This window comes from Meleagris gallopavo, chromosome 14, assembly GCF_000146605.3.
Source record: "Meleagris gallopavo isolate NT-WF06-2002-E0010 breed Aviagen turkey brand Nicholas breeding stock chromosome 14, Turkey_5.1, whole genome shotgun sequence".
In the NCBI taxonomy this organism is placed as follows: Eukaryota; Metazoa; Chordata; class Aves; order Galliformes; family Phasianidae; genus Meleagris; species Meleagris gallopavo.
In genome coordinates, this window is record NC_015024.2 from 382,517 (window position 1) to 407,795 (window position 25,279).

Here is a 25,279-nt window from a genome sequence, read left to right on the forward strand (position 1 = left end):
CTGGGCGTCCCTCTCGCCCCCTCCCCGGGGGCAGCCCCGTGCCCGCACCGCTCACCCTTCTCGCAGTAGCAGAAGGCGTCCCAGGTCTCGCTGAGGTTGCTCCGAGGGCCGTAGTCCACGATGCCTACATGGTTGGAGCCGCAGCTCGGGGTGGGAAATGCCGTGGGGTAACCGGCGGTGCCGTTGTCCATCCAGCCCACCAGGCACAGGTGGAACCCCATCTGTGGGGAAGCGGAGCATCAGGGTCAGGATGTCTGCGATGGCTGTGTGACCCTTGCTGTGCCCTCCTCCCATCTGAAGGGCTGAGGTGCGCCCCATCCCACTGTCACAAGTGAGGCCCAATTTCGTGGCTGTGACATGCTCCCCAATTGCTCCAGACCCACTGCGGTGTGGATCTCACAAAGGGAAGGTGACAAAGGCCGCTGGGGGGCTGAGGAAGAATCTGGCAGCACGGGCAGCTTCCTGCAAGGGGCACAGAGCATGGCCCACTGCCCCTGTTGCTCCCCACCTGCTGCGCAGCTGCCAGCTGCTGGAACGTGGCCAGGACTGCCCCCTCTGCAGCACACGCCTCCTGCGCCTGCACGTAGGTGAAGTCGTACTTCTTTCGGGGTGATTGCAGATGGAATACACCCATGGTCTTATCTGCAAAATGGAGCCACGGAACGTCAGCACAGCACCAACCCCACGCCATCCAGGCCTGCTCCATCTGTGGCCCCCGTGGCGCTCACCGTGGAAGTGCAGGTCAGTGCAGATGGCCTCCCGGTGGCACTGCCCGTTGCTGACCAGGCACCGGTCTGTTGGGGGCACGGCCTCCTCCAGGCACTGGATCCCATCACCAATGTAGCCCCTCTTGCACTCGCAGCGTCGCTTGTTCTGCAGCACAGAGGAGGGACGGTGTTGGCCATGGTGCAAGCAGCAGCTGATGAGCTGTGCTCCTATGAGCCTGGAGCATTGCCACAGCTGTGCAGAACCACAGCGGAATGTGTGGCCTTCAGGGGCTGGCAGCCCATGTTCCAAGCCTGCATCCCAGCTGCACGGGAACTCCCCCAAAGTGTTGCACAGATCGCTTCCAGCTGAACTGCAGAGATGTGGCACATTCCAGCACTGCATTGCAGGTCTGGCCCCACCTTCCCCACAGTGAGCAGCTTTGTTCCTGAGCCGATGGCCTTCACAGTCTCTGAAGGACCATCCAACACCCAACAGCCCTGAAATGCCATGGCTGTGGCAAACCCTGTGCCTGTTGGGCAGAGGTGGGGGAGAAACGGCCCCAGCATGACACCAGTGAGAGCTCAGCCCCGTGTACCGTGCAGGCCTGAGTACAGGAGTGTGGGGTCCGCACAGCAGGGATGCTGCCGTGGCTGTGGGCTGTGCTCACCGGCCCAGTGCTGATGCAGTGTGCGTGCTCGCTGCAGTCCCCGTTCCTGCCGTCTGCGCAGCGGTCAATGGGCTCACAGACGTAGCCATCTCCCCAGTACCCAGCAGCACAGGTGCAGGAGACGTTGACACCAAGCTGCGTGCAGGTAGCATGCGTGGCACAGCCACCGTTGTCCTGGCTGCACATGTCAATGGCTGCATGGAAAATAGCATTAGCAGCACCGGAGCACCGTTCTCCTGCCCTTTGCACCACCCCCGGCATGGCCTACCCCCATGGAGCTGCTCCAACCCCACGGCCCCACCTGTGCATGCTCTGCCATCCCCTTCGTAGTGCATGTCACATTCGCAGAGGTTGCCAGCGCGGCAGGAGGCCTGGGGGTGGCATGGCGGCGAGCAGGTGGGTTTCACAGCTGAAACCGGAGTGAGGGTCAGGGAGCCACAGGTGTGCTCCAAGGGCTGCAGTGCAGGACAGCTGCCAGCCCCAGAGCCCCTCTGGAGGTCGGTCAGGGGGATGAGGCCACTGGGCTCAGCTGTGAACCGCATGGGGAAGGTCAGAGGTTGGCAGCCCTCACCCAGGGGGATGTCACAGCGCTCTCCGGTCCAGCCCTCGACGCAGAAGCAAAAGCCATCGCCGTGCAGCCCTCCGTTGCACACACCGTGCTCAGTGCAATTACACTCTGAGGGGCAGGAACACCACTGTCACTGCTCTGCCGTGGTGGCAGGAAGAGCTACAGAGAGTAGTGTGGCAGTGCACACCACACGCATCCCTGTGCCTCCAGACCCAACTGTCTGCTCCACACGTTCCCACGCAGGAGGGGACCACCCAAAGGCCTCACTGCTCAGCACCTTCTGCCCTGCTCTGTTCCAGGGAACACGCAAGCTCTTCCACTCAGGGCTCCTTCCCTCCCTGTGCCAGGTGCACCCCAGGAGCTCTGTCCTACCAGGCTCTCAGGAGGAACAATTGAGCCCATGGCCTTCTAGAAACCAAAGCCAGAGCACCATTTGGACTGCAGCAAGCCCTGCACGTCCCCTGCATGGTGCAGGCGTTCTGCATTGATTCTTGTGCTCACCCAGCACCTATCCCCCTCCATCCTGCAGCCACCTCTGCACAAAGGCACTGTGCAGCCTCCCTGAGCTCCCCATACCTTGGCACTGGGGCCCATATCTGCCCGGTGCGCACAGCTCACAGCTGGTCCCGATGAAGGCCTGGCTGCAGTTGCATCGCCCCGAGCCACTGATTTTGTCATCACAGGTCCCACGGTTCCCACACGGCGCCTCGAGCCCCCCTGGGCACGCTGCAGATGAAGACCTCCATAAGGCTGTGGTGATGTGGGGTTGATGTGCTCTGGGGCAGCACCACTCACACAGAGGTGACGCACACACTGCCATGTATGGCACTCTTAGTGCCCTGGGACAGCCCACATCCTTGGGATGGGACTTGAAGAAGAAGGTTGCTGTGTGTCCAGGCTGGGCCCTGCTGCCTGGCCACGCTGAGCAGCCAGGAGCTGCTGTGCAGGAAGCACAGAGCCTATAGCCAGCTGTGGCCGTGGGCTGGGTGCAGATGGACAAGTGATGCGACTGCCCATGGCCCTCAGCAGTCTGTGGCTCACCAGAGCTTTCTCCAAGAAAAGGGAATTCCCTGTTCCAATCTCACCACATTTCCCCATCCCTGGATGAGGCTCTCTGCCTGGGCACTCCCCACCCTGCCTCCCAGGCACTAGGGATCCATGCACGCTGCCTTACCCTGGCAGTCGCGGCCGTAGTGGTTTGCGCAGCACTGGGGAGCCCACTGGGTGGAAATGCACTTCCTTCTGCAGCCTCGTTTCAGAGGCCCCCTGGAAGAGAAGTGTCTTCTGAAGGGTTCCCACGGGGAGAAAGACCAGGATGGCCGCAATGGGTGGTTATGGCGAAACAGAAAAGTGTTCCTGAACAGTTGGTTTTCGAAATAGTGGCAGCCCCAGGTTCCCCCCTGCGAGGAAACAGGCACAACACAGAGTTTGCCACATTGATTGCTGGACACCATGCCCCTTCCACCTCACCTCGACCCTCCCATGCCCCTTGTTCGCTCCCACAACCAGTGATAGAGGCTCCCTAGTGTGGGGTGGGAGGCAAAGGAACCGTGGGGTGACAGAACAGCAGTGCGGGAGATGCTCCCGCTGGGACATTGTTAACCCCCTGCTCCCCGGCAGCCAGGCAGAGCTTTTTGGCCCTGAGGCCTCCACAAGGCTCCCTGTGCTGCTCCAGGGATGGAGCTGGGTCCGTTACCCACTGCCACCCACACAGGGACTGGCCAGGCTGCGCTCCCCCAGCCCATGCTGCTTGTCCCACCCTGCTCCACCAAATGGCATGGCTGAGCCCAGCACACCCGTGTGTGCCTTCATTATGCTGCTAAAACATGTGGGGGGTGTCAGCAACCCTCAGCAGGCTGCCTCAATTCCAAAGGTGAAAGCTTTACCCGTTGCACTGAGCCAGCAGGGCAGGGCGGCTCGAAGCCACAGGGTCCGCAGCTCTCCATCGATCCCTGTGGAGGGAGAAAGAAACCCCACAGCCACTCAGTGTGGGTTCTGCTCCTCGGCTGCAGGCAGCTCTGTGGGGAGGAGCAGCAGGCTCCCAGCACCCCTCCTGCTGGTTCAGCAGACAGCGTGGATCCTCATCAGCATCACCCCAACTGCTCACCTGCAGCTCCACAGAGATGAACTCATCGCAGCGAGATCCCAGATCTGGCGGCTCTAACAGCCTGTCGATGCCATAAGCAATGCCCCCATCAAATTCCATGTGCCTCTGGATGATCACAGCATCACCATTTCCCACCAGAAGATCTCCCTGCCAAAGGAAGAAAACACCTCATGATGCTGGCACATCCTGCACCCTGGCTGCACCACCTGGACATCGTTCATTCTGGCTGCCACTTCTCAATCACCCCAAGAACTCTTCACAACCTCCACGCTCATATCCTTATCCACCCAAACACTGTTCTTCACAGCCACCTCTATTGAGAAATGGTCTGTCCAGGTCATGGCAGCAGCAGGTTGGTGCAGCAACGGGGCCATCTCTGCGTGTATCTGCAGGGACCACGTGCCTCTGCCCCCTCCTGCTGGCTGGTCTCTGAGCCTGAGCCCAGCTGCAGCCATGGCAACAGGGAATCCCAGTCTGTGAGCAGCCCCATTCCATCTTCCCCTCCTGTTGGTGTATGAGCATCTGCTGCCCATGGCAAAATGGGACCAAGCACCATCTTCACATACCACGTGGGTTCTGCTGCAGCTGAACGAGACAGTGGAGCCATGCATGGTCCGTATGGAATTGACCTGGGGCATGTTACCAGCAACAATCTAAGAAGGAAAAATGATCAACACAGAATCACGGAATCATAGAATGGTTTGGGTTGGAAGGGACCTTTAAGAACATGTAGCTCCCGCCCCCTGCTATAGGCAGGGACACCTCCCTCTAGCCCAGGTTGCTCACAGCCCCATCCAGCCTGGCCTTGAATGCCAGGAAAGACAGGCAGAACTGACAGTTTGCATTTCAAAAAAGGAGTGCTGCCTGGTGAGAGACAGGGCCAGAAGCCACGCTGAAGAGGTGCGACGTGGCAGCACGCCCTGTTAGTATGGGAGTAATGGCGTAAGGCTAGTCCTGTCCTGAGCAGTAAGGGACTAGCGTGTGCAGGCAGGCCTGGCAGGACTCAGCTTGATGCATCGTCCCCATAGAGAAGAGCTCGTGAGAGCCATGAACTGGCTGCTGGGAAAGATGCGGCCTCCTTGCAGCTTTTGCAGGAAAGGTTCAGCTCAGCCACGCTGCACCAGAAGTTTGTGATGGAGTGCTGCATGCACTCAAACACGGCCTGGTCTTCCCAACACAGCTGGCATGCAGCTGATATGCTGCATGTTCTACATGGCGAAATATTGGGCAAGGTTGCTCTGGTGCAGCTATAGACGGATGTGTGACCTGGGAGGCATTCAGCCTACTTGCTGTTACGTTTACCTTGGTGCCTCTGATCATGTGTGCCTTGAGGTAGGAGGCCAGCTTGTCCCGGTGCTCCCTGTGGTACAGCCACTGCTGCCTTTTCTCTGGGAGGGCATTAAAGGCAGCATCTGTAGGCCACAGCATGGTGAAAGGTCTGTGCAGGGGGTTACTGATCAGCGGCAGCAGCTCCGCATCCTGTCCAAGACAAGAAGGGATATCAAGAAAAATTCACAGGCCAAAGCGGAATGCTCACATGTTCACAGCAGCTCCCCAGGAGGCAAGGCTCACCTTCAGCAACTTGCTATAAATGGTGTACCCAAAGGTCTCTGCTGCTTCTGTGATGTTCAGCTGCAGAGAGAAGGAAAATTGTCACCAAATTCCACTGGGAGTGGAGCTACTGTGCCAGTTTGTCCCCCAGGCACTTAACAATCACAGTAGGTAAACACAATGCATTCATCTCCTTGTGGCTGTGCCATGGATTTGGCCCTGTAAGTGCTGGAATGCAGCAGCCATCACTTTTCTGATTCATGCAGGTCAGACTGCTATGGTGGGAGCTGGGATGACTTTCTCTGTGCTATACAGATGATGTGTTATTTACTGTAAAATCCAGTGGCTTTGCACTGCTAATACTTGTTTTAGCAGTGCCAGAGAGACACTGGCATGCAGTCTTTGCACTGGAATATAACTGTGATGGTTTGTACCAAATATGAGCTTCCTCCCCACACTCTGTACTGTTTTCTGATCGTATTCTGTCCCAAATACCACTGTGCCACAAATGCTGTCACCTTCACAAGGCAGACCTGTGTGCTCAGACATCACCTGCACAGCTTGGAGCAGGAGGAAGCAGCATCCATGGGGCAGGGAGAGGGCTTATTGGGGCAGCAGTGTCAGAGCTGCTGGGAGGAAGATCCCAGCTCTGTCTTCACCACAGCATTTCTTTGGGCTTTGGACTTACCTGTGAGATGTGTGAGGAAACGTTACGGCTCACCAAGTCACTTGGAATGAGGACCTTGTTGATGAAGTGGATGACCCCGTTCACACCAACGATGTCACTCATGACCACTTCGGCTTCATCATTGAGATAGATGCTATTCTGAGAGAGAAGGGATGCAATGAGGTGCTCCCGTGGGGCACTGCCCTCTGAGCCATCCGTGGGCATTACTTGTTACAATCAGCAGGTCTTCAAAAGACAGCAAAAGTGACAACCTGTCAACCAGGACAGGGAAGGGAATGGTGACAGAGAACTACCTCTTTCTCAGTGATCTTTATCGTGTGGCCAGATAAAGATGTAAGGGACTCCTGAGTTTCCAGGTCACTCAACAGCAATTTCTGGCATCCCACCATGTGGTAGCGAAGCAGCTCCTGGAGGAGACCTCTGCTCTTCCACTCCTCAAACTACAGAGAGAAAACAGGAACGCTGGGGGCACTTTGCCTCTCCAGGAAGGCTAGGACTTAATGAGGGAGACCTGGATTATCCCAAGCCTTTCTGCTTGGCCTGCCCCACTGACTCATTCCTGCTGGAAAGCTGGCTCCCCCAAAACACAGTGAATGCACACATCCATTCAGGAATGTGGGAAAATTTCAATCAACATTGCAAAGATTGCCTTACTGGAAAACATACAAGTACACTGTCCACGAGCAAGTAATGCCCGTGATACACAGTTCTTGGGATTTGTTCCTTTACTGGGAGCTGGGACTTGCGGTGTGAAACTGCCCAACAGGACTTAGGGTGGTGGTGTTGGGATCTTCCGTCACACCAACACCAAAAAGCTGCTGGTCAAGAACTGTCCTGTTCATGGGGTTGTAGATAAGGATCTCTCTTCCCTTAGGTCTCCTCTTCTTGGGACTGGGGGGAAGAGGCCAATGGAAGTGGGACAGCAGGGTATGGGGCATGGGGAAGGAAAAAATAATAATCTGTCTTCATAACAGATACTCCAAAGCCTTGCTATTAGCAGACCCTCATAGCCAGGCAATAAAAGTCATCGCACATCACTATTTGGCAGCGTCTCTGAGGACTGCAAGACAAGGCCTCCAGCAAGCATTTCCTTACAGCAGGACCCATGCCTAACCCTGCCCAGACTGGGAGCAGAGAGGCTTTCAAACCTCACACCAATGGAGAATGGAGGATGTATTTAATGCTCTTCAATGCAACCCCATTGCTTCAAGACACTGCAATGATTGGAGCTTGCCAAACCTGAGGGTGTCTGGGATGGGAGGACACTTACAGTTGTAGAGTTTCCTATGAAGTCTGCCCGTGGGACGAAGACAGTGAAAGGCCCTGCCCCACTGAGCTCCTTGTTTTTTTCTGCCTGTGGCAAGGAAGCATTTGTGGGACAGCAAACATAGCTCCAGTTAGCAAGACCCTCTGCAGAAAATACTAAATGAAATTTACAGACAAAGGCAAAGCTATTTGTCACTGACCAGTATCATCTTAAAGAACACAGATGCATCTTCTATCCTTGCGAGTTCCTTAAACAAAGAGAAACAGATGGTGTTAGCATAGCTCCTTCCAACCAGCCAGCAATATGACCTGCCCCTTCCATTCCAAGTCACTCTTCCACTCTGGTAAGACATCAGTTCCCCTGACACCAGAGTCGCCTTGCCCTCCCACCCCTGTCAGCACTGTGGGCATGGAAGACATGGAGGCTACAAAGCGGGCAATGACCTCTGCCTGACCATTCACATCAGAGATGCTGCAAGATGAAGAGGGCAGGGACTGCTGAGGATGGAAAGTTGGCAGCTTCTGCAGGGGTTGCTCGTGGGGTACCTCAAGTGCTTCACAGAACATCCCTTTTAATCACAGTATGCTGCCACCAGCAGTTCTGGGATGCTTACTGAGTGGCAGACAGAGGCTTAGCAAGGCAACCTCCTCTACACAACACAGTAGAGCAGGAACACAAAACTGAGCGCAAAACACTCTTTTCTCCCATCTCTGTTGTGGGCATGACAGCTGTTCATCTCTGATAGCTTTCCATTTGCTTCTACCAGAAAGGTCACCAGTTCACCCAAGCACAGCCACTGAGTTGGCAACAGAGCTAGAGAGAGTCTTGGCCATGTCTCCCTCTAGCCTGGATCCCACATGCTGGCACCAGGGACAACTGCTTTGACCCCACAGACTGGGAGAAGTGGATTTCCCAGGAAAGAGTTTCTTGTCATATTTAGAAAACACGACATGATTGGAGGCACGGCCACAGCTGCCAACAGAACAGCAAGAGTGTCCACATTGCAGCTCCCTCTGGAGCAAAGTTGCTTTATTGCGATTGTGATCCCAAGTCAGAACCCCAAATCTACCTTCCCTTCTACACCACACACACACAGTGATACGACACTACAGACCTGCAGCTTGTGCTTGGAGGGAGGTTTGCTGTGGGGCAGAAGGCTTGTACACAAAAGATGCTGTGCATGTTTCTCACCTGATACACTTTACCACGGCAGGTGAAGCCATCTCCAATGCTGTGCCAAGAGCAGGAGCAGTTTCGAGTGCCAGGGCCTGTGTATTTGCAGAGCCCAAAGGGACTACAGCCTCCATTGTTCTAGCAAGAAAAGTGAAAGGCTTACACTTCAAATTTTGAGCACATTCCACACAAAATGGATGCAGAGAAACAGGCCCACATGCCTTCCCCTCTATGTCACTCTTCCTGCACTGCTTGTCCCGAAAGAGGGACACCCCATCCTAATGCCACGTGGCTGAGATACTTGCAGGTCATTATGAGAAGAAATAGAAATCAAAGACACCATGAGATTCCTTATGCGTGTAAGAAGGCAAGACAGCTGGCTCCAAACAAACAGGTTAACCCTGTCTTTGCTTTTTGCTAATTGTTGGGTAAAGAAATGCTTCAAGGCTGTGACCTTCACCCTGGTAATAGGAAAATGCAGACAAACCTGTTCACACAAGTTGATGGGGTTGCACTGTCTCACACCGTCCCCACTGTAACCAGGAAGACAGTTACAGGCAATCTGGAGAGAAAACAGATGCTTTGTCTGAAATTTGGACCCAACAAAGAAAACACACAGTGGCTGAATGGATGGAAAACATGTGCTGTCACATCTGTCCCACACTCCATTCCTTCATGAAGAAAGTCATATTTGTGTCAACAACCATAACCTGACACTACCTCCAACCTCTGGTCAGCACAAAGCATCTGCTTTTGAGGAAACAGGAGGCTCTTCATGTCCTCCCCAGGCAACTGTTCTTCGTGGAAGGCAATAAGTACAATGCTAGCATTGCCATGGGAAGGACATGGGAAGTCTTTTGGAGAATGACATATCTGTGACAAGTTCCACAGCATCTCTGCCCTGACATCCATCTTATTACTCACCTTCCCTGGGCCTGTTTTAACACACTCTGCGTTGGTGTGGCAATCCCCGCTGCTTTCAAGACAAAGATCAATTTCTGCAGCAAAACAATAAGGCCACGTTATTGCTGAGGGCTGACCAAGGCAGCTGGGAACTGGTGATCCAAAGAGGTATTGGTAAAGCAACAGGGAGGACCTTCCGAGCTTTGGAAACACCCTCATGGCAAAGCAACTTGCAAAAGCAAAGGAACAGGCAAGAAGTGTGAGTTTGACTCTTGCCACACATGGGTCTCTAAGTTGTGATAAATTTGCCCCCTGAGAATGCCATGTCCATCTGAGTGTGCTTGGAATGATAGAAGAGGGCTGGACTCTGCAGCTCCAGCCTCACCTCAGAGCACCACGGAATATTGGCCAGCCTGTGAGACAGGTGCCGAGGGCAGCCAGGGCTCTCTGCACATCTCTGGGGTGGCACTGTGTCAGGGCAGCAGTGACCACATCACTCCTCAGGACCTGGGAAAATTCTGAGCACATCCCTGTAGGTGCATGCACGGAAATGTGCGCATGCACCCCAACAAAAGGCAGAAATGGTTGAATCAGGATCAGCCACTAATTACTGACTCTGAAATAATGTCTGCATGAACAGACAGAAAGAACAATCAAGTTATTTGGTGTTTTGACCTGAAACGTTAATGCCTTTTGCCTGAAATTCCCTTTTGCATGAGCCACATCTTGCCACCATCACCAAGACATGAACTGAACACTCACCCCTGCAGAGTGTCCCATCGCCAGCATAGCCTTCCTTACAGACACAGGTTCTCTCTCCTGGGGACACTTTAGTACACACAGCATGTATGGAGCAGCCGCCGTGATCGATAGTGCATGGATCTATTTCTGTGATTGCAAACAAGAGAAGCAGAACCAACTTAGAGCATCTAGGGAAGATAAACAGGGTCAGGATGATCGTTCATCTTAACAAAAATCACATCATCTTATTAAAATTCCTTTCTTTCCCAATGAAACTTTAAAGGCAGGGGCTTCACCTGGATCTGAGAGGGCAGTTCAGAAGTCATGCTGAGCTCAAACAAACCCCAGATGACCAATGATTAGTCCAGCAAAAAACCCTTTCCTGCACAATGTACATGCGATTTCACTTTTTCCTTTCAGTCATTTTCAAAAAAGGGCAATGTTGAAAATGACATCTACCAATGTTTTGATTTCTCTGCCACAATATTACTCTGAGCTACAATATTACTACTCTTGTCTCGCATTTGACACAGTCAGATACATATGCAGCTCCAGAGCAGCTCCCTGGAATCCTACTTCATTTTGGCACAGATGCTACACTGCTTCTACCTGATTTCAGCATGGCCAACAAATATGAGGAGTGTGACATTTTAGGGAATCAAAGCACTCATATTACAGGGATTATTAGCCAAAACCACTCTAGCTTTGCCAGTGTTGCTGTTATACCTGAACAAGTACAACCCATTCACGTACTCTTCTCTCCATAAGAAGTAAGAACTGCCCTGCTACACCTGCCTTTTTGTCTCTCTCTTGCAAAACCTTTGTATGTGTGCAGACTCTACAGATTGCAAACCTTAATCCTCGGCCATGTTTGACATACCTGTGCAATGTGTCCCATTCCCTGTGTATCCAGCAGAGCAGAAGCACATAGGTGGGGAATCTGCAGAGGCATTCAGGCAGCTGAAACAAGACGGAGAAAAATAATCACTGAGTGCATCTTCTGATTTGCTTGGTCAGTGAGAAGAGGCCGACCCCCAGCTCACACAACCTCCTTACAGGTAGTTATAGAGAGCAATGAGGTCTCCCCTGAGCCTCCTCTTCTCCAGAATGAACAATCCCAGCTCCTTCAGCTGCTCCTCATAAGTCCTGTGCTCCAGACCCCTCACAGCTTTGTCGCCCTTCTTTGAACCCACTCCAGGGCCTCAATGTCTTTCTTGCAGTGAGGGCCCAAAATTGGACACAGCACTCGAGGTGCGGCCTCACCAGAGCTGAGTACCGGGGAACAATCACTGCCCTGTTCCTGCTGGCAACACCGTTTCTGATGCAAGCCAAGATGCCGTTGGCCTTCTTGGCCAGCTGGGCACACAGCCAGTTCCTCACCCACCAAGAGTGTACCTGTGCAAGCCACAGGTTGCCAGCAAATGGAATCATCCTCAACAGAGGATGAGTCCTGCTAATTCAAAAGAACCCAAGAAGAGCATTTGAAAAAGAGACCCATCATCATAGCAGTGTGACAGAGGTTTGCACAAAACAAAGACTGCCTAACAGCTGCACTGCTCATAGAACACAGAGCCTCCTGTCTGTAGCTTGGCCCCTTCCTCTCTGCCCCAGCTACCCAGTGCTCATTATGGTCATGGAGTGCTCCGGCAGGTTTGGGGTTATAGCTGGTTGGGTGGTCATTATGGGACCCTGTAACCGTCTGGCTGCATCCAGAAATGAGCTTGTGGCCTTGGACAGTCACACAAAGATCTGGAACAAAGCTCCTGGGCAGCACTACGTGGTGCCACGCAGGTGGCTGTGTCCCAGTGCCACAAAATGGGAGAGCAGGTAATGGATGGAGAAGGCAGCAAGAGCTCCTTTGAAACCCATCAGCCCACAAGATTTTTTTTGTGGGGACAAGAGAGACAGAGAGGGCTTGTCAGTGGCTTTGCTGCACGACTAAAGGCAGGCTTGGAGCTGCTCGGAGTCTCTGCTTTCTCTCATCCGCACACATGGAATCTGTTTGAAAAGATTTTATATTCAAATAATATCTTAAGGGAAAGTGGATGGAGCTTAGCATCAAAAAGATTGAAGAATGAAACAGCCATTTATGCACCATAAAAGAGCAGAAACTGTCTCCAAGCCCTCTGTGATGCCTGACACACAGAATCAGTCTTCTGTAAAGCATAACCAAGCACAGAATGGGTCTCAGAATGACCCAGCCCTGTGGCTGTACTTACTTAGCCATCTGATGGCAAGTGCTATTGCATAAATCCACCTCAATTCCTGCAAGAGAAAACACAAATGTGACTTGGCATTTCCAGTACAGCACTTGCTGAGGATGTTTCTGCCATCTACAGCAAAGCTCCTTCCAAACATTCTCCCTGCCATGCTCATGCCCTGATCGGAAACGGGGCCTCAAAACTGCTATGAATGAAGCAAGGACTGAAATCTTGTTATTCCATTCACACTGAGACCTTTGGATTTGCTCCATTCAAAGTAAAACATGGTTTTTATTTTGTGTTTTACATTTGGATTAATAGGACAGCTCCACTCAGTTCCCATTTCTAAATGTTCCCCAAACATTTGATGCCACTACACTCTCAAGCTTTGGGTGCAAACTTTTAAAATCCCCCTACCCCTGTGATAATCATGATCCCAAATCCCAGAACAACCATCTTTGTCATACTACTACCACACACTGTGTAGACCATAGGCTCAACTCACCTAAATCAATGAGCCCGTGAGCAATCCAGCAGAAACACTGGGGCACTTTGGAAGTTTCAAATCAAGCCCTGCCACTTTCTTAGGCAAGTAATAGGAGTCATGGCCAACCCAGACCAAATAACATTAAAGCTCATGCTGCTGAGGAAGTCACACCACAGATGTGCAAGAATGAATTAGTATACAGTCTAATAAACCTTCTGGGGGATGCAAGCACACACAACTGTGGTCACCTTGTTCAGCTAACACAGAATTGCTCTAGCAGCTAAAGAGAATTACTCTGATTTCTCTGTCAAAACAGTGATGTTAGACCCACCACATTCACATACTTTCTTGGCAGCTTGGGCCCTTCCACCCAGGTAAACAATCACAGCTCCCGTCCCCTTGCAGTCCATCATTGCATATGCCATTGTCACAAGCACATTCTGTGGGGTAAGAACAGATGATCATCATTGTCAAACCAACCAGGTCTCAAAAGCAGAATCTCACTGCCATTTCAATGTCTGCTCTGTTCCTAATCCAGTGCCTCTAGCTGCCATATAGAAAATGTTATAGGAGCAGTGGCATTTTTTCCTTCACTGTCAGATCCCAGTGACCAGGAGCAGACCATCTCTACTCCCTACAGTTTGGGAAGCAATAGGATGAGTAGCAGAGCAGTGGTTACTCCTTCAAGGATGAAAATGGGCTCACAAGTGGCTGATCACAAGCACTCATTCCCACAACCCTTCCTTGTTGGGCCACCAGCTGCGGGCCTGTTTCAGAGGTTGCGAGTCTGCTTTTCTCCCCTTGCGAGCAGAACATGAGTTGCAAAATAACTATTGCTGTCACCTGATTTGCAGTCAGCTCCATACCGGCCCACTTCACACATTTCACAAGCAGTGCCGTGGAAACCTTCCAGGCATTGGCACTCTCCACTGCCCTCGATGCCGTCCAGGCATTCCCCATTCCCGGAGCACCACTGGCCTGGCTTTCCTGGGCACATCTCACACATGTGTCCGTAGTATCCGGGGCAACAGACAGACTTCTGGTAATCAACAAAAGCAGGGGTGGGGTGAGCTGTCTGATGCAGCACAGATGTAATTCTGACAACATGTGAGAAGAGCAGCTGTATGCAGGTAGGGCGGAATGACCTCCCTAGAATGGGGCTCTCAGCTGCCCAGACCTCATATAAAGGATGTGTATGGCTGCTTGAGCAATGCTGGTCATGTGGTTACACAAACACATTCAGCCCTATGCCCATCCAGCTTATCTCCTGCCTGCATTCCCTGTGTCCCATCAGTGTGATACTCTGTTGAGCAGAGAGAGGCTCATTTCTCTCTGCATTCACCCACAGAGGGAGGCAACCACGATGGGACCTAGTTGGAAAATAGACGTAAAGAGAAACATAATCCAGGGGAGAGGCAGAGGTACCCAAGGGGGCTGGGATGACTGAAGCTCTGCCTGTGGGCATGGTATTTCCAACTGCCTCTGTCCCTTCCCAATTTTCCATTCCCACCAAACTTCCCAGGGAGATGTTTCAACAACCAAGAGGGGTCAAATTCACACAGACCTTTCTTTTTACCATTTCCTCTTCAGGAATTTTCTCCCCATCTATGTTTTCACAGAACTGGTGAGAGCACAGTAACGGGGAAACCTGTTCCTCACTTTGGTTTGGCTCCAATTAGCCATCAGTTATTCAGAAGGGCACATGCACTTCTGTCAAATACCACCAGTCGTGCCTCATTTCCTTAGGAAATCTGACTATAAACATTCAACTCCTTCTCTTCCTCTACAGCAAAACCCAAGGTAACAATGAAAGAGCAGCAGACAGCAATCCCTCATTGCACAGACATTTCCGTTATTTTTTTCCTCCGGTGCCCTCTATCTCCAGGATGGAGAGCAATGCCCAGACAAACCTGCTTCAGCTGTGCAATGGCACACGTTCAGCCAGGATGTCAGTCCAGCACAGGCTGTGTTTCCACAGCTGTGTTTCTAATGCCCTACCTGCTTTTATTTGAAAACCAAATGTTTTTCTTACCAGAGAAACTTTTGCACAGGTGAAATGGCAACCAGTGTCCCCAGAGCGCAGATTACACATAGGGAGATTCTTGCTTCCTGGAAATTCCTGCCAATATAATTAACATAGATACATACAGCAGACATTGCAATACTCAGACAGACTGTATACATTCTGATGCATACAGCAGCGCTCCTGCTTAACAGAGGAATTAAGCTTTTTACCCTCCAAGAACAGCCCTAAAATCTGGATATTGTGGGCTGAGAGCAGTGAGCCATCTCTCTGGCTGTGCGTGAGGTTGCCTACACAGCCTGCCTCGTTACCTGACAGACCTGTGGTATGCATGTCAACATGAATACCGAAAAAAAGTGGTTGGCAAATTTTTGGCATAGAGTAATGAAGCCTAAAAGTAATCAGATGTGGCATTTCACAGCCAGCAGAAAGATGAAATGGTGATTGTGTTCCTCTCTGACAGTGTTAGTCACTCACTCACAAATGAGCTGCAGGTTCAACCAGCCAATCTCCATGAACACATCCACAGCCTGGGCTAGGAAACTGCTATTGGCACACCTATCCTTGGTGATAACATCCAAAGAGGAAGAGATCAAAGAAGAAATCTGATTGTTGTCCCTACCAGGGGAAACTCTCCACACTGCTGCTTTGAAGTAGTCCTGAAATTCAAGCAAAGGCCCGGTGCCACCCCTGTGAGAAGTCTCACAGTTCACATTTGTGTTTTTCCTGCATAAAATTCCCTTGGTTTCTGCTTTCTCTTGCAAACTTTGCTAATTAACAAGCCACGGAGGACTCAAGGACAGAACTTTTCAGGTAATGAGATGACATCTGTAGAGTTATAAAAGGACATCAAAGCACTATCAGCAAACAGTCTGTGAGATGGCACATGAACTCACCACGAGAACTGATCCTGGAGGACACTTGATCCCCTTCTCACATTTGCCGCACCTTGACTAGGGCACAGAGAACAGGACAAGTCACATGTGTGCCCTCTGCCCGTGTAGCACCAAAACACCTGGACTACAAATGGTGCTGTACAGGCTGCTGGCCGGGACAAAGATGCTTTCATCTCCGTGACTCAAAACACTGAAAGAAGAAAAATCACAGTGCTGGTCCCCCTGCTACTGGCTACTGTCAAAGGCTCCACACAAGGTCTTATTTCTGCACTCTGGCAATGAGACAGACCACTAAACAAAGCAGAAAAGATAATACATTATCCCCCTCCTGACCCTCTCAGCTGAGGTAGGACTCACTGCAAGCCTGAGGTTCCTGCATGCAGGCCTGCCTCAGTCTGACCCTACAATCTTCAGATGGCCAAAAGCCACAAAATAGATGGAGGTTGGACTTTGGTCATGACTCCTATGCATTTTGTAGGGGAACTTGTAGCCAGCAAACTGGAAATCATCATTACCCTTTGTATAGTGGTGGTATTGGCAGTGCAACGATTCTTCTGTATCTGGAGGACCTGTGAAACCCCGATTAAAATGCCATTCCTTGTCTCAAAGAATTTTCCATCCAAAGGAATATTATTGACAAACTTCTGCAAAGGAGAAGAAAAGGACTGAGATGATAACCTTCAACTCTTTTGCATGGATTGCTTGATGACTGACAGCCAGTCTGGAAATGTAAGAGTGTCCAAAACAGATATGGGTGCAAAACAGATATGAGGCAGAAGAGCCTTCCCTCCTTACCTGGGTGCTGTTTTGATAAAACATTAACCAGTAGGAGAGCCCTAACATGCTGCTCTTATGGACTCCACTTCTCAAATCTGCTGGCAAGAGTTTCTCTCCCAGGACAATGTGGAATTGCACTGTCTCATTGTCCTAAATCCACAAAATGAAATAAAATTAAATAAAAAACCAAATGATAGGACTCTTGACTTCCTAGACTACAGTTCAGTCAAAGGTATGGCATAAGAAGAGTTACTAAGCATTCTCTAGTAGCTAATTAAGTCCACAGAGCATAGTAATTACTGATCACACCTTGATGGCTCTTTCAGTGGATGAAGCCACAAAAGTTTTTTGGAGCCTTTTAAAAGGTATTAAATTGGCAGATACATACCATGGCCAGCCAGGATGCAGAATATCTTCTGCCATTTATCATATGCAAATTTAGTCATAAATTTGCATGTGGAGTCCCAGTAGACTTTTCACATCCCGTTGTAACATCACAGGAAACCCTCCCTCTCATTTTTCTCTGCCACATTTCTCCTAGCTTATAGCATCAGATCCTCCTATCCATACTCAAATCTTTCTGAGCTCAAGTTTATGATCTAATAGTACATATGTCCCATCGCAGTATATGTTGGGCTACTACAAGGAAGCAGTGAGCTTACCAACTGTGTGACATTGGCAGCATGGCAGTACTCCTCGATGGAATTATTTCCAGGAACAAAGACTGTGTATTTTTCAGAGGACTCAATTTTTCCAATGAGCTGGTATTGCTAAAAAAGGCCACACATTGATATTAGCAATTACACCTGTACTTACTGAAGCCAGACTGCATGTGAAATTGATTACAAAGGCAAAAGCACTAGAGGAAATGCTTGAAAAATGGGGATACAGCTTCTTTACATGTGTGTCTAACTGCTTGCTCCCCAGGCTAACTGAGCACAGTTCCTTGATTATTAACAAGCCTACCTTCTCCTCAAGGTTTCTTTACCTCCTGCATATGAGCATATGAGTGTCTGCAGTAGATGGTCAACTTCCATTGTAATAAGATGATATAGGGATCTAACTGTAAGTATACAGTCCTTTGACTGCTGAAAAGATCTTCCCTAGAAGATCACTTTGGGATGATAGGAAACAGATGGTCTTCCTTTACTCACCAGTTGGTCAAAGTTTAGGCCCACCTGCAAAGGGTAAGTTGGGAACCTGCTGACGTCTGTTCTGACAACCACAACAGAACTGCTTACCTCTAGCAGCTTCTTGAATGTACTGAATGAGGCAACTGCATCGAGCTGTTTCTGCAGCCCTGGAGGACTGGGTGGGACGTCTCCTAAACGTGGCAACAAAACCTGCAGAAAAACAAAAACAAGCTCATCAGCAAGTTCGTGCAAGAGAGTCTGAGGGAAATAATTTCTGCCCTGCTTGCAAGAAAAGCAAGTAGAAATTGTGCCTTATTTGGCACAATTCTGCAAGTCTTAACTCTTCTTCTTCTATAAGCCAAGAGAAGAGGAACTCCCTTCCCACTTGTCCCAGAGATATATACTTAAAACACCAGTATACAGGAAACATCTGTCAGGACCTTGTGACAATCAAGTGTATTTTTGTCATTACTGTTCTAACTGTCCACATATACATTATTCCTTGCCTCCATCTCAGATGTTGCCAACACCAACTTGCTACAGCTGTACTTCCCAATGTGACATATACCATCGTACCTTGCTGAGTATGTGAATGATGCCATTGCTGGCAGGGATGTCACTGACAACTAGACTTGCATTCTGAATGGTGAATACCTGCAAAATTATCAGAGAGAGAAGCAGAAGCATCAGAAATCACCAGGCACATGCAAACCTGATACATTGTTCAAGGCTGCACACAATGAATCTGGGTGCAGTTTTTAGAAGGTTCCTATGTTGGAATCCACCAGTGACCCAGCCAGGTTCTCCAGTGGTTACAGCAGTTCTTGAGAGGTTTAATTTGAAGCTGGCACATGCTCATTATAGAAGAAACTCTTACACCACTCTCAGTGTTTATCTGCCATTTGATCCGCGGGTTGAGGGTGGGTAATTCTGGCCTGTTGTACTTTCTGAGCTTTTCATCAGTGAAGACACCTTCAAGAAAGTGGGCCCTGAAGGGAATGTAGGCAGATAAAGAAACGGTGAGGATGCTGTTCATACCAACATGGAGATCAGGTCATCTCACCCAACATTCACACATCTCTCATATGAAGTAGGTAAGCATGTGGTGAGAATGACAAGGAGTTACTTGGCCTTACACATCCTTATGACAGGGAAAATCTCTCTCTGCACAGACACGAAAAATAAATCCACTTCCAATTGCCTGAGCTCTGTTACATTCCAAATACCTACTATATTATTTGCCTGCTATACATTTAACTATGTTTCTGTGTTTATCTCTCCATAACTCTTTATTGAGCATGTACAATTTTGTTACCATTGTCAGGCATAGGAAAGCAGAGGCAGGACTCTCCTCATACCTGACTAAAAATGGCAGCATGTAGGGAGTCAGCCAGAAATCTTTCTCACTCTTGTTCAAGCTTTTAATAGCTTCCTCTGATGGCACCAGAACAGTGACATTGGTTCCTGCTGGGATGCTGAAGAGAGATTTCTGTTGTCGAAAGCACAAAGATGAACAAATAAGACGTGCCAGTGCCACATCTGTTCCATAAAATATAACCCACAGCCACCCTGCTTCTGCAGTCCTGTGGGATGGGCATGCAGAAAGATAGAGTGTGCATGCTCTCCTGCTATGTGGTATGAGAGCTGCTGGCAATCAAATGGGAGTTTATCTGAAACACCTGACATCTGTTTGCCAAGGAGAAATCTGCGACTTTACGGTCTACTTTCACATTTCAATTACTTTTCAAATCCCTTCAATCAAATCCATAAATTCTTTCTGAACACTGAGCATCACTTTTATAGGAGGGACTGAAATTATCCCTAGCAAAAGCTGTGCATATGGCTGAACAGAGGCTCAGTGAGACACCATACATCACTGTGTGTTTTCACAGCCTTACTCCAACATAAAATCCAAAGTTCTTACCTTAACCCAGTCATAGAAGCCTGCGAAGTGGGAACTCCTGGCCAGCTCCTTCCAAAGAGAAACAAAAGAAGGGTTACCTCAACTGAGCACCAGGGCTGCAGGACTGGGAGTCCCATGGCAGGGGGCAGGAACCCATCCATCAGTAGTGACTTTGGCATTCCTTTTTAACCTCACAACCTTACCTGCACCTTGTCTCATGAGGAGAGATGGGTGCTCCTGAACCAAACTTTAGCCATTAAAAATATGCATATTTTATCAATTGAAAAGTATTTATTCCTAAATAAGTGAGTTATTTTCAAGTTGTCTGCAATTGCTGCTGTTTACCAGGGACAGAGATTGAATCCATAACGGACTCTGATATTTCTAGTGGCAGAAATAGGCCTAGCTAACTCTGAACTGAAAAATTTTCCAAGCAATAGAGAGTACTGCACAGGACAGACAGGGATGAAACTGCCTGGAAAGTACTGCCAATGATTTATTGAACACATCAACCTTGGTATCACTAGCGTTTCTGTGGTCTTAGGCAAAAATAAACTGTGTTGTCTGGCACTGGGAGAAGTCAGCTCAGGTAACAGAGAAAAGAAAAGAAAAGGGAGAGGGGAGGAGAGCTGTTTCTCACTGACCTCAAGAAGACCTCTGATATTTATTCTTTACTCACCTTCAGAACATCCCCATAACATGTCATGCCATCTCCAACATAGCCTTCAGGGCAGGCACAGGACCTCTCCCCTCCTCCAAGGGGTACACACATGGCCTGCAAACACAACAGAAGGAGAAATTGGAGAGCAAACACAGGTTATGAAGTGTTACACTGACCTCGGAATCAAACACTGGCCTCCCACACCTGGGCTAAAGGAGCACACACAAACATATTCCTCCTCTTGCCTCTACATGCCACTGAGTTTATACCTTACACAGCAAGGCCTAGTTGATTGCCTTGGATTGTGTGAACTCACAAAAATCAGAGGATCTCCCTAGGTAGATCAGAGATCAAATCTTTATAACGCCTCAGAGGCATGCCAGTGGGATAACGCGACATCAATTCCTGCAATACTCTGGATGCCATGGCTGGAAAAGTTGTGACAGGGAACAGAGGAACCTCCATTGCCACGCTAGCCTCTTCAACTACTCACCAGGTCATGGCAGCCACCATTGTCCATGAGACATGGGTTGATTGCATCGCAGTTGTGGCCATCACCAGCATAACCTCTCTTGCAGACACACTTACTCTGCAGGAAAGAGACATTTCAGATCTATCAGAGCATCTTCATTTGCAACCCAAAATTGTTATTAGGCAGCAAAATCTATTCTCAATCGATTTTCCCAAGTTTTCTTCCTCAAGAGCTGAAAATGCAGAGATAGTTCCTTAGCAAGGCATCATCCTCTACTACAGCACACATGCTGCATGGTTACTCAAGTGTACTGATCTGTTGCGCTGCTTGGCAGTGAGAGGGACACTTGGGAATTACAGTTTCCATCTGTTTCCAGCTTTTCAAAGAACAACATAGATTTTGTGAACAGAATGAGAGGAGAGTTCATTTCAAAGCTTCCTGCGTATGAGGCAGCTGGAAAAGCTGTGTTCTGCTGAAGATCTGGCACCATTTCTGAGCCTGTGGTCCAACGCTCCCTTTGCTCAGTGGGGAAAAACAACCAACTTGAGAAACCACACAGCCTTCTCCAACCTCAAAGATGCCCCAGTCTCAGCATGGCTTCCTTACTGACTATCCAAACATCCACATGTGATTTTCTTAGCATTGTCTCTGGGCAGTCTTAGCACTGCCCAGAGACAATGCTGAGATCTGGGAACAAGTTTGGCACAGCAACCAGTGCCTTGTTATGAAGTTGTAGTTTCTTCCCTTAGCTGCACAGCAGTGTCAGAGTAGTGTAGCAGCTTCAAACATACCAGTGTCCCCCCACCACACAAGTACCCTGTGAGGGCCTAGCAGAAGCTGGTGTTTCTGGCAGCAAACAATCAGGCTTTGCTGATGACCAGCCCAGTTTCTACCTTCAGCAATCTCACAGAGCAGCTTAGGAAACATGCATCAACCATCAGTTTGCTTAGCATAGCCCATACCTGACCAGGGCCGATATAAATGCAATCAGCATTGATGTGACAGTTCCCTCTGCTCTCCTGCATGCAGTTGTCTATGGCCACACAGGCCTTCCCGTCTCCAGTCCAGCCCACGTTGCACTGGCAGGTGGCATTGCCAGGGCCAGTACTGGTGCACAGGGCCTGCAGGAGATGGGAGAGAAAAGCATTACACTCAGCACAGGAGAGGAAGGAATGCTGTGCAAATGCAGAGACAAATCTCCTTCATCAGACTGAGGAGAGCTTCTGAATGATCAGCTCTGATTGCAGCATCGGGGGATGGGGGCCGGAAGCATCTTGTTCAGAAATGGCCTAGAGGAAACCATCATAGTGATCCCGGAAACATTCCATGTTTTCAGAAAGGTGGACACTTGTGTTTAAGGTGGCTCAGAACTCCTGGGGCGTTCCCTGCCACCCCAAAAAGCTCTTCCATTACAGAAAAAATATTCCCTGAAGAGGAGGAGAGCAATTTTCTGCCCAGACATGGAGGCAGCAATGACTGCAGCTCTCTATCTGCAAAGATTTTCTGTATACCCAGCGCCATCCTATTTCCTTCTATGCTTTCCTCTCACTGAGGGACCAAAATCACAGAGAGATCTGACCATTTGGGTGGTTCCTTCCATTGTGCAGAACCACAGCTCTTTACTAAGGATGATAATGCAGTTTTGGAGGTTACTAGAAATACGAGAATACTCACAGCCAAGCTACAGCCTGAACACATATTAAGAGACCATGAGAGGAAAAGGAATGCAAAACAAAAACCTGTGCAGCTTATCTCTGTGGCTGCCAACACATTTGGCCAACTCATCCCTGGGGTGTTCCATTTGGCCATCAACCAAGTGACTGACCTCCTTACAATGACTGTGTTGAGGTAGCTGTTATTATGCCCCACCTTACAGATAAGGAAAGACAGGCACAAGACCAACAAATCTAAGAGTCCTGGATCCCTGCTATGACTGTTCAGTGCTCTTTCTGCACACTTTGATAGTCCAACCCCACTTACATTCAAAGAACAGCCTCCTCGTTCTGGCTGGCTGCACAGATCAATGGGCTGGCAGGAAAACCCATCACCTTCATATCCATCCCTGCAGATACACCTTAAAAATAAAAGGACAACAATCCCTTCTTAAGACAGCAGAGAGCAAAATGACAATTTGAGCCTTGCAAACAGGCAAGAACCTGATCTCTAATGTCGCAGGTTGGCTGCATCACTTGAGCAATTCTGTGCAACAGGTACACAAAGATACACATAATTGGCAGACTCACAGCCACTGTATGTCTATACAATGACAACCCGCCCACCTGAATGTGTGTGCCAAAAAGACTGACCTTGCTGTGTCACTGAGGCTGCAGACAGCATTCTGATGGCAGTACTGGGACAGACCGCTCGGGCCACAGTTCTTGGAGGTCTTGTCACAGAATTTTCCAGTATAGCCTTCCTTACAGGACCAGGACTGACACACACCCCCACTGCCAGGCCTGTTGTCGCACACACCATGGACACAGCCACAATCTGTCAAGGATATGAAGAAAGATCAGACCTGAAGCCACCACACCAATGGGGTTTTGTAGATTCTCATCTTTCCTTCACAATCTCCCATGACATCAAATGGTCGTCCCAGTTCTTAACACAGGGGTGCCAGCTGAGAGACATTCACCAAAACATGGCTACAGAACAGACACTGGGACTGCCTGGGTCCGAGAGGTTTTTGTGCTTCTAAAGACAGGCTCAAACTTAGACCATCAAACACAGGTCCTTGTTAAGTGGGAAATGAAAATGCCTTTTCTTTTTTAACAGGAGAGATGTCCACCAAAGTTGCACACCTACATTTGTCCAGTTTCCAAGACCTTTATTACCACTGTCATATTAGCCGTGTTTTCTCTACTGCTGTTTGGTGGGACACTTGCAATGACATTTCCACCACTTCTTTCACAGCACTGGTCTTGCACGAGGGGAACTCTGGATACACAAACCTGCTCTCTATCTTTGCCCTACATTTTGCTGTAGTCTTTCTCTCAGAATTACCAACCTTCATCGCAGTTCTCGCCATGTTTGTTTGGGTTTGAACAGATGTGGCAGGCTATTCCTTTGAAACCTTCAAAACACTGGCAGTTGCCATTCCCATCTATGCCATCGCTGCACTGGAAAGAAACAAAATGCAAAAGACATTAGAGCTGAAAAGCTAAAGCCCACTGATGAGTACATGCCATCTTCCTTGGGTCTTCTGTGGCTTTGGGCTCAGGCCTGGAGCACAAATCCAGAATTACACTTATCTAGAACAACTGTTACCATGAAGAAAAATACCCTACATTGCCATTCCAAAAGAAATAAGCAAACTACTCTTTCTAAACACCCTGACTGAACTTCTCATTGCAGCACAGCAGGATCTTTCATACTTACATTTCCCCGGCCATAGCATGGGTTGGTATATCCCCCTGGGCATGGCGTGCAGTCTGGACCAAAGAATCCTTCGCAGCACCCAGGTTTCTGAGACAAAAGCAAAATCCTTAAAGCATCAAGTGATATAGAATATATTGCCTGGAGTTGTCTGCTCCCACAGTTCTGAAATCCAGGTCCTCCTTCCTGTGATCACAGGCTATACTGAAATAGACCGCCTCATTTGTTATCTGTGTTTCTAAGAGCACCCATACTTAGAACTGTACAATCATTTAGATTGAAAAAGACCTTTAAGATCAAGTCCAAACATAAAACTTTGGACTTTACCTTTAATTCTGAAAATGTTTTCCAAAGATTCCTCTCTTTCTGACTGCAGCCAGTTCTTTTCAATATAAACTACTACTTTCTAATTGTTTTTTGTTTCATTTCTATGACTTTTTTATGCCCACGTTTCTCTTTATTTCACTAACAATACTGTCCCACTTGCCCCTCATTTGTCATCGCTCAGTACTTCTTTGGGAGGGAGGCAGCAGTCTTGGATTGCAAACCTTGTTACAATGACCAACAAAAGAGGAATCACAAGACAAACATCCGCCCGTTGTTTAATGAGACACCCGCAAATCTTTCTGTATAGTTGGCACTGGGACAGCTCAAGATCTGCAGTCAAATGTGAGGTCTGTAAACTCTACAAGAGCCACTTTTCTGACCCATCTGACAGTGCTTCATAAACAGGATGCAATCACTTCACAGCTTATGGCACTTTCACTGAGCTCTGCTTCCTCTGAGAGACATGGTTAAAACTCAGAGAACACCGCATCATTTGTCCCGTGCCTCCCTCTGGCTTGGCTGGTTGAAACTGATGCACATTTATTGAATGTACTGGAGCTGAACTGAGCTGCTTTCTTACGTTCATAGCAGGCTAGTGCTGTGTTCTGCTCCTTGCCTACCAAAGGGTGGGCAGCCAACACACCTGCTGGG

At 49.3% G+C, this 25,279-nt stretch overlaps 1 protein-coding gene across 1 annotated transcript in view; it reads right to left on the reverse strand.

The window, feature by feature from the left end:
• The window catches only part of STAB1 (stabilin 1), a 52,935-nt gene that overhangs the window by 2,151 nt on the left and 25,505 nt on the right, over window positions 1-25,279 (reverse strand). The window contains exons 22-63 of the mRNA XM_010718278.3: window positions 24,305-24,391; window positions 23,934-24,045; window positions 23,233-23,416; window positions 22,907-23,000; window positions 21,889-22,047; window positions 20,948-21,043; window positions 20,473-20,568; window positions 19,815-19,862; window positions 19,249-19,379; window positions 18,768-18,879; window positions 18,467-18,544; window positions 17,999-18,100; window positions 17,420-17,527; window positions 16,776-16,907; window positions 16,496-16,624; window positions 15,981-16,037; window positions 15,094-15,180; window positions 13,905-14,100; window positions 13,406-13,501; window positions 12,593-12,638; window positions 11,254-11,333; window positions 10,395-10,520; window positions 9,654-9,727; window positions 9,217-9,291; window positions 8,748-8,867; window positions 7,756-7,803; window positions 7,560-7,643; window positions 6,583-6,729; window positions 6,290-6,427; window positions 5,623-5,682; window positions 5,353-5,529; window positions 4,617-4,703; window positions 4,051-4,197; window positions 3,830-3,895; window positions 3,118-3,343; window positions 2,520-2,669; window positions 1,947-2,051; window positions 1,677-1,784; window positions 1,376-1,569; window positions 729-873; window positions 509-642; window positions 7-221 (exon numbers count right to left, since the gene is read on the reverse strand). Coding sequence (XP_010716580.1) covers window positions 7-221; window positions 509-642; window positions 729-873; window positions 1,376-1,569; window positions 1,677-1,784; window positions 1,947-2,051; window positions 2,520-2,669; window positions 3,118-3,343; window positions 3,830-3,895; window positions 4,051-4,197; window positions 4,617-4,703; window positions 5,353-5,529; window positions 5,623-5,682; window positions 6,290-6,427; window positions 6,583-6,729; window positions 7,560-7,643; window positions 7,756-7,803; window positions 8,748-8,867; window positions 9,217-9,291; window positions 9,654-9,727; window positions 10,395-10,520; window positions 11,254-11,333; window positions 12,593-12,638; window positions 13,406-13,501; window positions 13,905-14,100; window positions 15,094-15,180; window positions 15,981-16,037; window positions 16,496-16,624; window positions 16,776-16,907; window positions 17,420-17,527; window positions 17,999-18,100; window positions 18,467-18,544; window positions 18,768-18,879; window positions 19,249-19,379; window positions 19,815-19,862; window positions 20,473-20,568; window positions 20,948-21,043; window positions 21,889-22,047; window positions 22,907-23,000; window positions 23,233-23,416; window positions 23,934-24,045; window positions 24,305-24,391 — 4,856 coding nt within the window. The remainder of the gene's footprint in view (window positions 1-6; window positions 222-508; window positions 643-728; window positions 874-1,375; window positions 1,570-1,676; window positions 1,785-1,946; window positions 2,052-2,519; window positions 2,670-3,117; window positions 3,344-3,829; window positions 3,896-4,050; window positions 4,198-4,616; window positions 4,704-5,352; window positions 5,530-5,622; window positions 5,683-6,289; window positions 6,428-6,582; window positions 6,730-7,559; window positions 7,644-7,755; window positions 7,804-8,747; window positions 8,868-9,216; window positions 9,292-9,653; window positions 9,728-10,394; window positions 10,521-11,253; window positions 11,334-12,592; window positions 12,639-13,405; window positions 13,502-13,904; window positions 14,101-15,093; window positions 15,181-15,980; window positions 16,038-16,495; window positions 16,625-16,775; window positions 16,908-17,419; window positions 17,528-17,998; window positions 18,101-18,466; window positions 18,545-18,767; window positions 18,880-19,248; window positions 19,380-19,814; window positions 19,863-20,472; window positions 20,569-20,947; window positions 21,044-21,888; window positions 22,048-22,906; window positions 23,001-23,232; window positions 23,417-23,933; window positions 24,046-24,304; window positions 24,392-25,279) is intronic.